The sequence below is a fragment of the Propithecus coquereli genome, unplaced genomic scaffold (genome assembly GCF_000956105.1).
Source record: "Propithecus coquereli isolate 6110/MARCELLA unplaced genomic scaffold, Pcoq_1.0 Scaffold150, whole genome shotgun sequence".
Lineage (NCBI taxonomy): Eukaryota > Metazoa > Chordata > Mammalia > Primates > Indriidae > Propithecus > Propithecus coquereli.
The window spans coordinates 2,216,503-2,230,987 of NW_012139414.1; the positions used below are offsets into that span (position 1 = coordinate 2,216,503).

Genomic DNA, 14,485 nt, shown 5'->3' on the forward strand with positions numbered 1-14,485 from the left:
CGTGTGGCATGCTGGGACTGCGGGGTGTGGAGCCGTGGCTCACCAGGATGAAGTCCGTCTGGTACGTGGACAGCATGAACACCGAGATGTTCTGGTCGGCCAGCGGGGCGATGACCGACTTGGCGATCTTGGTCACGCCAATGGGCTGGGAGCTGGAGAAGCTGCCACCGCCCGACACCACGTTCAGGGCCAGCCACGTGGCATCTGCCACGCTCAGGTGCTCCGAGGAGGGTAGCTCTGGAGGGGGACACAGAAGGCAGCCTCATGACTGCTGGGGTCCCAGGGGCCCCCAGGGCAGGGTGGGCCAGAGAGGCGGGGACTGGGGCTCTGGGGCCAGCTCTGCCACCCTAGACGTGCTGGGGGACCTCGGCCAGACCCGTCCTGTCCCCAGCCTCAGTTCCCTCATTTGTCAGCTGGATGGGATTTGTCTCCAAGGTCCCTTCCTAGGAGGACTGAGCAGGGAAGCCCTCAGGTGACTTGCAATGTGCCAGGGAGCTCCACAGGGCAGGAGCCATGTGGGCAAGTGGTTCATCTGTGCTGAGCCTCAGTTTCCTCAGCAGTAAACCGACACGTCAGTAGTCAGTGATGCTTTCGTCACTTCTAGTTCTCACAGCCCTTCTGTGTGCCAAGGCGCTGTCATCACCCCCACTGTTCCACGTGTGACTGGCCCTGTGGTTCCCACACTGGGTTCCCCAGGAGCTTGGGGAGGGCTCTGGGCAGAGGGAGGCCAGGAGAAGACAGGGTGGGGCCCCGGGGTCTCTCCCTGCTTCGCCCAGAACTGCACGCTGGGTTTTTCTGCAGGAACAGGCAGCTCCAGAGGATGCTGCACTATGGGGGGCAGTGACTGTCACACCCCCAAAAGCCTGGGGGCTGGTTCCCTGGCCTGGGCAGGCTGGGGGACTAGAGCAGCAGCAATCGCCAAGTCTCCTTGACTGGCTCATAAAGACCCAGAACCCAAGTGTCTGAGCTGTCCTTTCATCCCATCCTGGGGAGAGTCCCCAAGGAGCCCTGCACACGGGACACAGGTACACACATGTGCACGTGTGTCCATGGACACTCAGTCATAGGCCTGAACACAGGCTGCACACAGGACACTCCATGCGCCACCGGGAACCTGCTCAAACCCAGCCAGTAGCAGGCCTGGAGTGGGGAAGGGAGCAAGGCACGGGGAGGGGACCCCGACACCGTGTCCCACAAGGAGCCCACAGAGGAAGCAGCATCATCACATTCCCACCGTGTACTCTGCAACCCAGAAGCCACCAAAGGGTCAGTGAGGCAGGGAATGATAGAGCCAGGACGCAAATGCAGGTCTGCCTCAAAACCCGGGCTCCATCTTGGGCGCCAAATGGGAAGAAGCACCAAGTCCCCAAGGAAACAGGGGCCAAGAAGGGAGGAGCTCAGAGACTGGCGAGCTAAGGGGCCAATAACGATGATGATGATGATGCCGCCACATGGCGGGGACCAGCTGGGCTGTGCCGGCCTCAGCCAAGACGGCTTCTGAGGAGGGGAACTGAGTGAGGCCCCTCCAGGCTCCGCTTGCCCGGCTCTGGTCGCCATGGCAACCACTGCCCAGTGCACCACCGGCCAGCCAGTGGTGGCTGGAGAGGCAGGCGGCTGCGCAGGAGAGGGGACAGGCTCGCGACGGAGGGCAGAGGCCCTGCTTCCCAGGCTTCCGTGTCTAGTCTCTGCCTGCTCTCCTGGTATCGGAAAGGAGATTTCTCGACCCCAGAACCAGCCGAGGCAACGTGCCCCCAGAACCCGGGTCTCATCTCAATCCTAAAATTCCACGGAGCCGTCCCTGGCAAAGGGAGGCACTTCGTGGGGGCAGCATGGTGTGCCCCCCACCCCCCCTCCAGGTTGTACATGCAGAGGCAGACCCAGCGGCCAGCCGTGTTGCGTGGTTGCCCTCTGCCCAGGGGCCGTCTCCAACCTTCGCGCCACCCTGTGCGCCGAGCAGGAAATCGTGCAGCCCAGAAAACAGCGAGTCGCTCTAAGCAGCCATTTAAATATGTTTAACGAGGAGGGGACATAAAAAATGCCCCTTTCATGAGGGCAGGACCCCTAAAGCATCCTTGGGAAAGTTCTGGCAGCGTGTTAACCCAGCAGGACCACGCTAGCTGTTGTGAATTCACCCCGTTTGCTCTGCCTATTCCAAGCTCCTCGTGACTCGAAACCGCCCAGTGGCTTCCTATCTTCTTCCCAGTAAAAGCCAAGTCCTTGCGATATGCTAACCCAGCGCTGCCCAAGAGGACCGTCTGCGATGGCAGGGGGTCGACACCTGTGCCGCCCAACGTGGTAGCCGCTAGCCACCAGTGGCCATGGAGCACTCGCAGTGTGGCTGAGCCGCAGAAGTGAAATTTCGAATTTTATTTTAATTCGCTGAAATTTCAATAGCCACACGTGGCAAGTGGCTACCGTACCGGGCCGTGCAGCTCCACAGTCAGCCCCGGGAGGCGTCAGCGACGTCAGGGTGGTGACCTCTGCCTGCTTTGCTCTCTGCCAATCCCGTCCCAGCACCTGCCGGATGGGTGGCAAGGACGGTGGCGGCTCTGCCAGGCTCTCTACACTGCTTGGGCCCTGCCGATCCCACCCTCACCGGCTCCCCCCACCCCTGGGCAGGGTGCGGTCACACTGCCAGACCTGGGGTGGGCCTCTGACATTGTCCCACGCTTCCAAACCCAAATGGCCAGGATCGGGCAAGGGGCTGGGGGAGCCAGTGCCATTCCCACAGGCCACCCGAGACCCAGCCAGTGTCTCTGAACTCCCCACCCATCAGTGAGGACGGGGCAGAGAGCCGTCCCCATCTGCTTACGGATGTACACCTGGCTCTGCAGGAACCTGGGGCCCAGGGAGGGCAGCTGACTGGCCCAAGGCCACGGGGCAGCGGGTCATTCTAGCACCGTGCAGTGCCTTCCAGACCCGCCTCGGCCACCAGCCCGTGGTGGGGTGCTGAGGAAACCCCTGGAGCTCAGCTCCAGGACTGTAAGGTGAAGGCGTCTGGGCAGCTGGTGTTCCAATCCTGGTGCTGGGGGGACACTCGGTGGGCCCAGCCCAGGCCTGGCCCTAAGCCCATTCCAGAGGGGCCCGATCTTCAGCGGTGGGGAGTCTCTTATTAAAACACAGGCTTTGGGCTCAGATGGTCCTGAGGCCTCTGCTCCCCGCTCTGCTTCTGCCACCAGGAAAGGCTCGGGGAGCGGCAGGGTTGAGGGACTGTGGGCACTTCCCTCCCTGGGCCAGCTGAGGGTCTCGGCCTGCGCTAAAGACCTTGATCTGAACAGAGCCTGCTTACTCACCCCCAGGGGGCCCCGCCTTGCTCTCTCCTCCCTCTCCTACACATGCACCCAGGGACTCAACCCAAGTCCCGCCCCATGGATGACGAGCCCAGCTCAACAACCTTCAATGGCTCCCACTGCCGACAGAATAAGGCTCAACCATGCTCTGCTTGCCTGTTTTGTGTGAACCTCTGTCTTCTAACTTTTTAACAGGCTGGACCTGGTCCCTGCTTCTGCTCCTGTACTTACACAATTTTCTCCTGACATGTTTGCTTCCTTCCCCACCTTCTCAGCCACAGAGGCAGCAAAAATGTCACCTCCTCCAGGAAGCCTTCTGTGACCAGATGAGTTCACCAGATGCCTCCTCTTTGGAGCCCCCCCAAAAGTGCCATGCTGTGGAAGGCTCCTCACACTCCTTTGGACCCAAATAAAATATGGGGGGTGGTGAGTGGGGGGGCTTCCTATTGTTCAGAGGGGAGCTCAGGAAAAAGTCCCGGGTAAATTCAGATCTGGAATCTTTCTGGATTGCTCCTCCTCCAGGCAAGCCCTCCAAAGTTAGCTAAGACCTTTCGATGGCTCCCTCTTGTCCTCAGGATAAAGCCCCAACTTCCATGCCAGCCCCTCCCAGCCCCGCCTGTTCCATCTCCTCCTGCCCATCTTCTCACACGCTAGTTCTCCGGGAATGCTGGGCCAGCCTTCCCGTCCCACCCTGTCCTGGAAGCCCTGGCTGTACACACATGCAGGGGCTCTTTACTCTTTTAGCTGGGTCCACCTCAATCACCTCCTCCAGGAAGTCCTCTTAGACTGCTCCTGCCCAGCCAGGCACTGCTCTCCTTTGATACTGTCATTCTGAGTCTTGTGTCTCTGTCCCCAGGAACTATAGGTCCCTCATGGCAGAGGCTGGATCCCTCCATCTCCCTGCCCAGGGCCTGGCCCATGGGAACATCCACAAATGACACCAGCCGTGAGGCCTTGGGCAGGTTATGTCATATTTCTGTGCCTCAGGGCCTCATCTATAAAATGAGTCATTTCCAGGGCTTAGTACAGTGTGTGCAGATAGAAGTGCCAGCAGGTTGGTGAAATGAGTCAGTATACGCTGGGCCAGTGAGTTCAGTTCTCTACTTTCTGGTGTCTTGCTCCCTGTTCCAATGGCCCCTCGTACCCCCTCCCCTGTATGCAGGATGCAGGGTACCCTCTGTGACATGTTCTCGCAGAACCCCATGGCCCCGTGCATAGGCCCTGCCACAGAGGCAATCCCATGACTAACGGTATAATGAGCTGGCAGGCCTGAGGCCCACGGAGTCTGAGGTGGTCTCTCTCTCATTCCTGCATACATCTCCAGGGCCAGCATACAGCAGGCGCTCAGTAAACGCTGCCTCTTGCAATGCTCAGAGGCTCAGAATAACCAGCCACTCAGCGGCAGGACACATCCCAGGGTATTGACGATCCCTGTACACACAGCTTTCTGGGGCCTGCGAAACCGGCCCGCCAGCTCCCCTCTCACCACGCACGGCATCCTCCCACCTGCTGCCCAGACAGGTAGTGAGCTAGTCTCATCCGGGGAGGTTGATTCAATAGAATATCTGTTCCCAGGGAACATCATACCTATTCTCAGAAATAAGATACACGAGGAGGTTCCTTCTATCTTTGAGGTGCCACAAGTCTCGGCAGTTCTGGGTAAAGGTATACGAGTGCTCGCAAGAAAATCAAAATGTGTTTGGGTTGCCCAAGAATACAATCTTCACGTGGCTTGTGCTTTGTGCTAAGGCGAAAGTTCCTGTCTGTGGCTCCTAGCTCTGAAAACGCCTGCTGAATGAATGAATGAATGAATGAGGGAGTGAATGGTCAGGTGGGTGCCTTTGGTGGCGGGGCAAGGGCTCCCTAGGGAGAATCCGCACACTCCCTTTGCTGTGAAGCAGGAAGCCGGACCCTGCTCCGGAGTCATAGCCCCCGACTCTGAGTAAACCAGTAAAGACCCCATAATTCCATTTCTCATAATTCCATTTTAGGAATCAATCTGAATAAGAATAAATTTGACACATTTAAGGAGTGTATAAGCTTATCAATGGAGAATAATTAAAACAACCTCAATTCTAACCGCAGGGAACTGGGTGAAGTCTACCACTATGTCCGCCGTCACAGTCTGTAACAACACACCACGTTTTAAGCCACAATGTTAAGCGAAAACATTTCTGTACATCATACGATCATAAGTAAATGAAAAAGCAGCAGCCTGTGCACAGAAAATTGTTGGAAGGAAAACGCTAAAAAGTTACTAGCAGTTGTCTCCAGGTGGAAGTGTGGTTTTTAAGAATGTCTAACTGGTTGCATCCTCTGTAAGTTTTGAAGAAAGTAACTTAGTGGTTCAGAGAGAGCGGTGGCTTTAGGGGGAGTCTGGCTCCACTGCTCATGGGCCTGGGTGAGGGCCTGTCCCGGACACAGGCAAGATGACACCTCCTCATGAATTAATGCGCGTTGGCCAGCATGGTGCTGGCAGCCTAGAAGGCTCCCCACAAATGTTATCAGTCCCTTTACAGCAGAACAAACACAATAATCTTTAATAATAAAACTCAAGGGATCTGGGGTGGGCGTGGGGGAAACAGGGAGTGACCGCTAACGGGTATAGGGTTTCTTCTTGGGGGTGATGAGAATGTTCTGGAATCAGGTAGATGGTGATGGCTGCACAACCTTGTGGATATCAAAAAACTGCCAAACTGTGCCCTTTAAAATGGTGAATTTTATAATATGTGAATATTTCAATTTAAAAAATGGAAAAAAGTAAATGAAAAAAGAAAAGGATCGTGATTAAGGCTGCCCCAAACGGGAACGAGGGCTGAGGACATTTAAAGCACCTTTTCACAGGACATGCTCAACCTCACGCGCTCCTTTTCCTTCTGGGTTGCTTTAATTCTCAGCTGGGGGATGCAGTGCCTGAACCCCTGCCCCTGCAGCTCTGGAGTCTTTCCTAGGGCAGTCTCAAGAGCAGGCGGGGAGGACACCCGCCAGAACACAGGGAGAGAAGGAAACCGATTCCTTGCTGACTTTCTAGCTGACAAGCAGGTAGCGGCAGAAATAAGGAGGCGGGGCCAGGCCAGCCCTGACTTCCGGAGTCCGGCTGAGCCCCTGGGGGGCCCCGGGGGGAGAAGCACTTACCTAGGAATCCCTCCTCATCGACGATGATGGTGTAATCCTCTGGCGTCTCAGTCAGACTGAAGAACTTGCACCTGTGTGGACAGACAGACACGGGTATCTCGTTAGTCCTGGCAGGCCCCTGGGGCAGCTGCCCACTGTGACCCAGTGGGAGATGGACTCAGTTTACCCAGAGCTCTGACCCCAGGCTGCTGGTGACCTCAGCTAAGCTGCTTGTCTCTCCTGACGTGTCCCCCCAGTTCGGACTCAGGAGGTCGCGGAGAGGCATAGAGATGCTGATCAAACCCTCTGCACCTCCCAATCTTGGGGACCCCCTGAGCCACCTAAGATCCTGCCAGGCGCAAGAATCTTAGGCTGCACTTTTTCTTAGAGGGAGGATCACAGCTCACTGCAACCTTGAACACCTGGGCTCAAGTGATCCTCCCACCTCAGCCTCCATGGTAGCTACAATTACAGGTACCCACCACCACATCGGCTAATTTTTCTTATTTTTTGTAGAGACAGGGTCTTGCTCTGTTGCCCAGCTGGTCTTGAACTCCTGGCCTCAAGCAATGCTCCCGCTTTGGCCTCCCAAAGTGCTGGGATTACAGGTGTGAGCCACTGCGCCCGGCCAAGACAACCTTCGAGAAAATGTCTGTGCTGGAGTCGTCAGTGAGGGGGCGTTCTCTTCCCCACCCCATGGGAAGAAGGCGGCATCCTGCTCCACCAACACACACGCTCGTCGATTTCCCTCCAGCTCTTTGGTTTGCAAATTACATCTCTGTCCCTGCCTGTCCCATATCCAATCTGCATTTATTGCCTGGACAAGTGAAATCTATAATTGCTTTGTGGACAACAGCAAGCACTGGTCAGGCCTAGCCCCTTCCCAGGGACCCCCACGTGCTCAGAAAGAGCCTGAGAAGCCCCCTAATCACCAGATCGCTGTGCACAGGCACTCATTGGGCGGGGTGGGCCCGCCCAGCTGTCCTAGAGAGCCCTTTGAAGGCCAGCAGTCACGGCATTTGCTTCTTGTGCCTTCGGCCATGAGGGAGGCTCCCAAAATAGACCACACACGTTATTCCAGGGGGCATAAACACCAGCAGAGGCAACAGCGGCCTGTGTGTAAATGGAGTATAAACATGTTGTTGAAGTGACCCGTCTCCTGGGGTTGAGCCACTCTGTGGCCCTGCCCGCTGCTGGACACCCCTCTCGGAATGTGCCCCTTGGCACAGGCAGGCCTCAGGGAGGGCAGCGCAGCCGACCTGCCGCTGTGGCTCTCAGGAGTCAGCCCCAGACTCTTGCCCGGCGCCCCCCATGTCTGTAAGTCCCACCCTGTCTCACCTCCCAAGTCACCCTGATCTGTTTTCTCCTCTCTCCCCGACTCCCCCCACCATGAACTGCCTTGCTCCCTCTTCCACTCCCGGCCTGCCCCCCCTCATGCCTGCAAAGGCTGACAAACGTTCTTCCCGCCACCCAGCGTATCCTTCTCCCTTCGTTGGCTGGAGACTTCCTGCTCATCCTTCAAGACCCAGTTCCAGCATCTCCTCTAGGGTAAAACCTTTCCTGATCGGCACCAGCCTGCCTTTCCCTCATCTCCTACCATGGGTGGTCCTCCCTGACGCCATGTCTATGACCCTCATCTCCTACCATGGGTGGTCCTCCCTGACGCCATGTCTATGACCCTCATCTCCTACCGTGGGTGGTCCTCCCTGACGCCATGTCTATGACCCTCATCTCCTACCATGGGTGGTCCTCCCTGACGCCATGTCTATGAGAGGACTTTCAGGCCCCTGTGGACAGCTGGGTGGGTGGTACATCACAACTCTGGGGGGGTCATTCATCTCACAGTCTATGTGAAGTACGCCCTTAGACTTGGGCAGTGTACAACTCGTGCAACTGCATGTGACGGTCCTGAGTGTGTCCCATGATCTAATACAAATACTTAAAGGTCTGCTTCCCTCAGCAGACTACAGCTCACAGAGGCAAGGATAGTGGATTGTATGTATACACATCCAGTACCTAACACTGGCTGGGCACAAAGTCAACACTCAGTGACGGCTGAGCAAAGGGGTTGACTGTGTCCATCCATACACCCACCTTCCAAGCCAGAGAGGCTCTGATCAGAACAAACCCTGCTGTCCTCATGTTGCGTCGCCTTGACTTACCCTCCTTCGGGAGAGGCTACGGTCTCTGGTCCCAGCTCTGCCCTCTCTAACAAGTCATGGCTGGGTCCACACCCCAGAAGCTGGGCCCCAGGTGTCTGTAGCCTCTCCATATTCTGTCTACAAAGAGCTGGAGAGAGGCTCAAAACCCAGAAGTTACCTGGTCTGGGGCCAAGTGCTGTTAGGAAACAGAAAGCAGGGGATGGGTTGGGGACTATTTGCCTTCTAGCTGTCCTCATGGTACTTAGGAACCTGATGACACAAAGACCCCTGCATTGCCAGGGCTCAGCAAAGGTTGCCTGTACGTGAAATCCTATGTAGGACCGGGGCAGAGGGAGGTGGGAGCTGGCTCTGTGGGCCAGACCCACAAAATGTCCCGATTCCCACAGGGTCACAATGCCCTGTGTCAGCCGGACCCAGCCAAAGTCACCTGCCGGCTCACCACAGAACAAGTCCAGACCTTTGCAATGCGAGCCTGGCTCTGAAACGAGCCCAGGGCCTCCACTTTACCCACGTGACCTGCCCACTCAAACCAGAGAGGCTCTGTAAACAGGCCTCAGAACAGGCTTCCTGGACCCTTCGGCACCTGTTTACAAACATTCTCGTGCCTCCGTTAAAGTAGGTCCGCTACTGGCCCACTTGGAATTAGGCACCAGCCCAGAAAGCCAGGGGTGTTTCTGGCATAGCGTGGCCCATTTGGTTTGGTCTGGAATGAGGGAGGTTTGGCCACATCGTCCGCAGCCGGTCCCAGGGAGGAGGTGGAAGGGCCAGAGTGGTCTAACCTGCCTCTCCTGCCAACCACTGGCTGCCGCCCAGCTGAGGATTCTCCGCGGTGGCTCATGGGAGCCCTTTAGAACATATAGCCAGTGACAGGAGTGCTTCGGGGCCACCATTCACGGGGCTTTTCTTCCCAAAGGAAGAACCGGCGGATCGTGTGTGTCAGGCTTTGTTCTCTTAACCAGCCGCGGTTTTTTCATGTTTCTCCTGGGTCTTCAATAGGTCTCTTGTATTATTTACATTTCATTTCTGCTGTCTTTAACAATGAGAATCTGCCCTTTCAAGTTTTAGTTAGAAAAAATAAAGCCTTAATTGGTTCTGCAATTTGCAGGGCAATTCTGAACAGGGGTCTCTTTTGCTATAAGACGGAAAATAAAATCTGCTCGTGTCATGAGCGACTGGGAGAATCAAATCAGACAGCGTGGGGTGATGGCCTTTGGCCAATTCTAGGGGGATGTGCAGAGGCAGGACTGCGGAAGGTGGCGGGCAGGGCAGAAGAAAGCAGAAAGGTCTAGAGAAAGAAGCCGGCACCCAGGCTCCCTCCAGGGGTGCTCAGTCCTTGCAGACGGGAGCACACCTCCTGCCTGTTGGCTCCGATCGCCGATTCTGGGGCTCCCCATTCCTCGTGGCCCCCAGCTCGACTTCGGCAGGCAGGCCAAAGTCCTCCCGTCCCAGTGAGCCTGCACACTGACCGGCCCTTCCGTCCCCAGTGATGATAATATCCGTCACAGTCCTGAGATTATGCACTTCTGGGTGTGTCCTTGCACACGAGCCACCTGCTCCCGGGAAACGGGGCTGCCTCTCTCCCCTCTGCCTAGCACGGAGCGTGGTACAGGGTCTGTAACCCGTGCGACCTGTATCAATGTGTAGTATGATTATTCCCATTTAACAGACAGGAAAACTGAAGCTCAGGTAGGTTAAAGCAGTTACTGCCTTGGGTCCCCCGGGCCGTGCTGAGCTGCCTCTATGGCCGGGCGGCCTGAAGGCAGGAGGGGCTTGTGGCAGAAGCCCCGTGACTCAGCTGTTCCCCTCGGCGGCTTCCACCCTTTACAGATGCGTAATGGGAGACACGGACAAGAGGATACGTAACAGCCTGTTCTCAGTAAGAAAAACCTGGCCACGGCCCAGACGCCCATCGGCAGGCGAGGACACGAATAATGGCAGAATATTACCCGGCAGGCAACATGAATGGTCCAGGGTGATACGCAGAGAAATGAATGCGTCTCTGTGATACAACAGTCCCATGGATGGAAAAACAAGTTCCCACATACTGCGGACGGCACGGCGCTCTTTTTACAGAGTGAAAAGCAGCTACAATTTTAAAAAAACACACCTCTAAGGACTCCACAGAGTTGCAGTCCGATGGCACACAAAGGAGGCGAGTTACCCCGGGTGGGGAGGGGAAAGAGTGGCCGAGGGACTTTCTGGTTACATGTGGGCTGTCATCCAGATCAGACCTTGGGTCTGGCCTGCATGTGCTGACTGTATGGTTAATGTGAATTAGTTGGATAAATAAATAAAAGCAGGCCGTGCAAGGGCCCATGATGGGTGAGGGTGAGGAACCCGAGCTGGGGTCCTCCGGGGCCCAGAGCGAGGGCAGCTGCAGAAAGGTACCGGGAGGCAGAGGCTGATCTCTGGGGAACCAGGACTGAGAGGAAGTTGGGGCACCAGGAGGGTAGGGCTGGGGTCTGCCTGATGGGCGTGGAGGACCCAGCCACAGAGCCGGGGCCAGGGCAGAGCTCTAGGCCTCAGAGACGTGCTGGAAACCAAGTTGAAGGGCCACCCAGAGGACGTGGCCGGAGAGGGGTCCAGGCACCTGCATCAGGCAGGAATCCGGGTGTGAACAGGCAGGACTGGACCCGGGGCTACAACCTCCCCACTGTCTGGGCCATCGAATTTGGGGTTCGCTGTGGCTCTACAGATGTATTTTCACTCCCCAACTTGGTTCCCGGACCACAGTGCAGCCTTCCTCTGTCCCTCTGATGGTGCTGGGCAGGGGAGTGGCGGGGGGAATGCTCTGGAAAGAGTGATGTTTTAGAGCCAGGGGGCCTGGGTTGGAGCCCCGTTTGTGGCACCAGCCCCATGGCACTGGACATTTGCACAGCCCCTGAGCCTGGACCCCCATTCCTGAGAGGGGCACAGCCCCCAGCCTCGGGGCCAGGGTGGGAAGTTGATGTCTTTTTATAGATAAAAAGTCCCAGGCCCTCTGTGGCTGCTTTATAAACAGCATCCGCTTCTTTCGGTCCATCCAACCTGGAGTTCGATGATGGCAGGACATGCCCAGGTTTTCTCCTGACAGAAGTGCAAGCTCATTCGACCTTGCATGCTCCTCGTACCGCAGCTGAGAACACAACACACACAACCTGCGGCCTTCCTAACGATGCAGGCAGCCTTCCGTCAACACACTGGACACGGCAGTGGAAATACTTGACCCCAAAGCAACGAGCAGTGCTGCTCCGCTCCCCCCAAGGCCCCAAGTCCCCGACAGTATTAAAGGGGAAGAATACTGCCCAGGGGACCTGCTATCACAGGACTCTGAGGCCACCCTGGGGCACTGCCTAGGGTTGTCGTCCCATTGCCTGGCAACTCTGAGTGGCCCTGGCTCCTGGGACTCCCTCACCTCCTGCGGCCACCACCTACCCAACTCTATCGTGTGCTGCTGGCCTGTGGAGCATGGTGACCTTGGTGGCCCCTGGCTGACCCCGCCCTTGTAAGACCCCTGCCCAACACCATCCTCAGCAATGACCTCCACTTCGAAATCCCCCCAGGACCTGACCCCTGCCCACCCTCGCCCACCTCTCACACTCTGGCACACTCAGCACCCCAGGCTGCACCCCAGATTTCCTAAGGCACAAGCCAACTGGTGAGGGCCCCTCTAACGAGCCCATCCTTCTGCTCTGGGCTCACGAAAACAAACTTCCCTGTTGCCGACTCTCCCAAGCGCCTCTCTGAGCAGTCTGTCTTGTATCTGGCTTCTGGATGTAGCAGCAAACAGGCTCAAGTTTCCTCCATCCTAAAAAAAAGTCTTCCCTGGTCCCCATCTCCTCCTCAGGCCACTGCCCTCCCTCAATCCGCTGTCATCAGGCCGGCCCTCAGCTCCCCAGTGGGTCCTGCGCTGCACCGCCAACCCAATGGTCTTTCCCCTCACGTCTGCCTGCCCTTGACCTCAGGCCGCACCCAGCAAGGCCGGCCAAGGCCTCCCTGGAAACTGGACTCTCTATACGGTGCTCTGCAACGTCACAACACTGATATCCCTCTTTACTTCCTTCCGGCAGCAGCTGCCCCCGTCCCCTAACCCCCCACCAAGTAGGCAGCACTCAGGGGTGGCCCCAGGCCCTCTCTAGCCTGTGTCATACAACCCCTTCCAGGGTCCCTCTCCCAGGGGCCACCCACCCTTTGGACTCGCGCTTCGCTGTCTGTGCGCTGGACTCGGTTCTCACATTGACTCTGACATGGAAATAGCTGCTCCCATTTCACAGATGAGGAGGCTGAGGCCTGGGGAGGCTGAGCGACCTGACTGGGCCGGCCCTTGGAGAGCTGTTGGCACACACCCTCTCCCTGATGGGACACAATGGACTGCACACCAGCTGTGGGCTCTGCAAACCCACTGTAGTTCCCCCTTGGGCTTGGCCTAGAGCCAACCACCAGGGCAGGGCCAAGGCCCAGGGCTGCCCCTACACAGGGCCAAGAAGCTGAGTCATCTCCGAGAAAAACACCCCCATCTTCAATCACCGTGGCTGCCCGCAGTGGACACCCGGCTGACACTAGTAACTCGATCTGTTTACTCGCGGATTCCTAACCCAGCGGAGTGAGGCCCTTGCACGGCCCCTCCCCGGGCATCCTGGTGACGAGCCCCGGCCCGTCCCAGCCCTGTCCCCACAACAGACCTCAAACCAGAGGGCAGAGAGGGAGGGAAGGGGGGCAGGGAGGGTCATTTATAGGTAAACTTGCCCAGCAAAGCCCACTCTGAGATGTCAGATTTATGAACCAGAGAAATGAGCAGAGGGAGGAGAACTGCATGTGTTTTTTGTTTAATTTGTGGCAGTGTACCACAAGGCCCCCACTAAAACCACAAGAGAGGGACCTGCATGGAAGCATCCAGGCAGGGAGGCAGGGCACAGGGAAGCCCAGAATCAGGACTAGAAGGCCATTCTCTGCTGCCTCCTCTGGTAATGGACTCTTGAACAGATGCTGACCCAGCCTCCATTTGCATACTACTAGGGATGAGGAGCTCACTCCTTTTTGAGGCAATTCATTCCATCCTGGGGTAGTCGATTTCGAGAAGCTCTATCAATGTGGCCTCCTTTTAACCGACACTTGGCTAGTCTTTTTTCTTTTTCTTTTTTTTTAGAGACAGGGTTTCCCTCTGTCACCCAGGTTGGAGAGCAGCGGTGCAATCATAGCTCACTGCAGCCTCAAACACCTGGGCTCAAGTGATCCTCCCACCCCAGCCTCCTGAGTAGCTGGGACTACAGGCATGTACCCAGCCAAATTTTTTTAGAGATGGGGTCTTCCTCTGCCACCCAGGCTCACCTGGCTAGTCTTAATTCTGCCCTTCAGGGACCCATAGACAGTCACCTAAATAACACAGACACTCCAGCTGGGAAAATGACCAAGGAGGAGGGAAGACAGTCGCCTCTTCAAAGCCACAGAAGGAACAGGGATTAGGGGCAAAAATGCTGCATAAACCCCTAGCTCTGTATTGCTTAAAGCACTGGTTCTCAACCTTTAAGGTTCTCAACCTTTGCTACTAAGTGAACTTACCTGGTGAGCTCTAAACCATATCCAGTGGGTTGGGGAGACTGGAGTTTGGGAGGCAGCCTCCCTGCTGGATGCCTGGGCCTCCCTGGCCCACCCTGGGTGGCTGAGTGCCCACCTGCAGGGCAGGGTCACTTTAAGGAGTCTCTCCGGACCCCTGCTGGGGCTGCGTCGCACCCTGCCCAAGGTAGCTGTGCAGATGGCATTGTGGGTCCTCCGAGACGGGGAGCCACACTCCACTGCTGCTCCGGTTCATTCCATTTCTGCGACTACACAACCGAGCCTGGGGACCCCTGCACCTGAGTTACGGAGTGGAGGTGACGCGCTCGCTAGCTGAGGAAGGAGGGCGACACGGTCGAGAATGCCCTCTGGACTTCTTGAGCAAGT

The 14,485-nt window shown here is 56.8% G+C and overlaps 1 protein-coding gene across 2 annotated transcripts in view; it reads right to left on the reverse strand.

Annotated features, from left to right (window-relative positions):
- The window catches only part of GATSL2 (GATS protein-like 2), a 40,044-nt gene that overhangs the window by 4,637 nt on the left and 20,922 nt on the right, over positions 1 to 14,485 (reverse strand). For both annotated transcript variants that reach the window (XM_012640341.1, XM_012640339.1), the window contains exons 2-3: positions 6,426 to 6,496; positions 44 to 237 (exon numbers count right to left, since the gene is read on the reverse strand). In XM_012640341.1, coding sequence (XP_012495795.1) covers positions 44 to 237; positions 6,426 to 6,496 — 265 coding nt within the window. The remainder of the gene's footprint in view (positions 1 to 43; positions 238 to 6,425; positions 6,497 to 14,485) is intronic.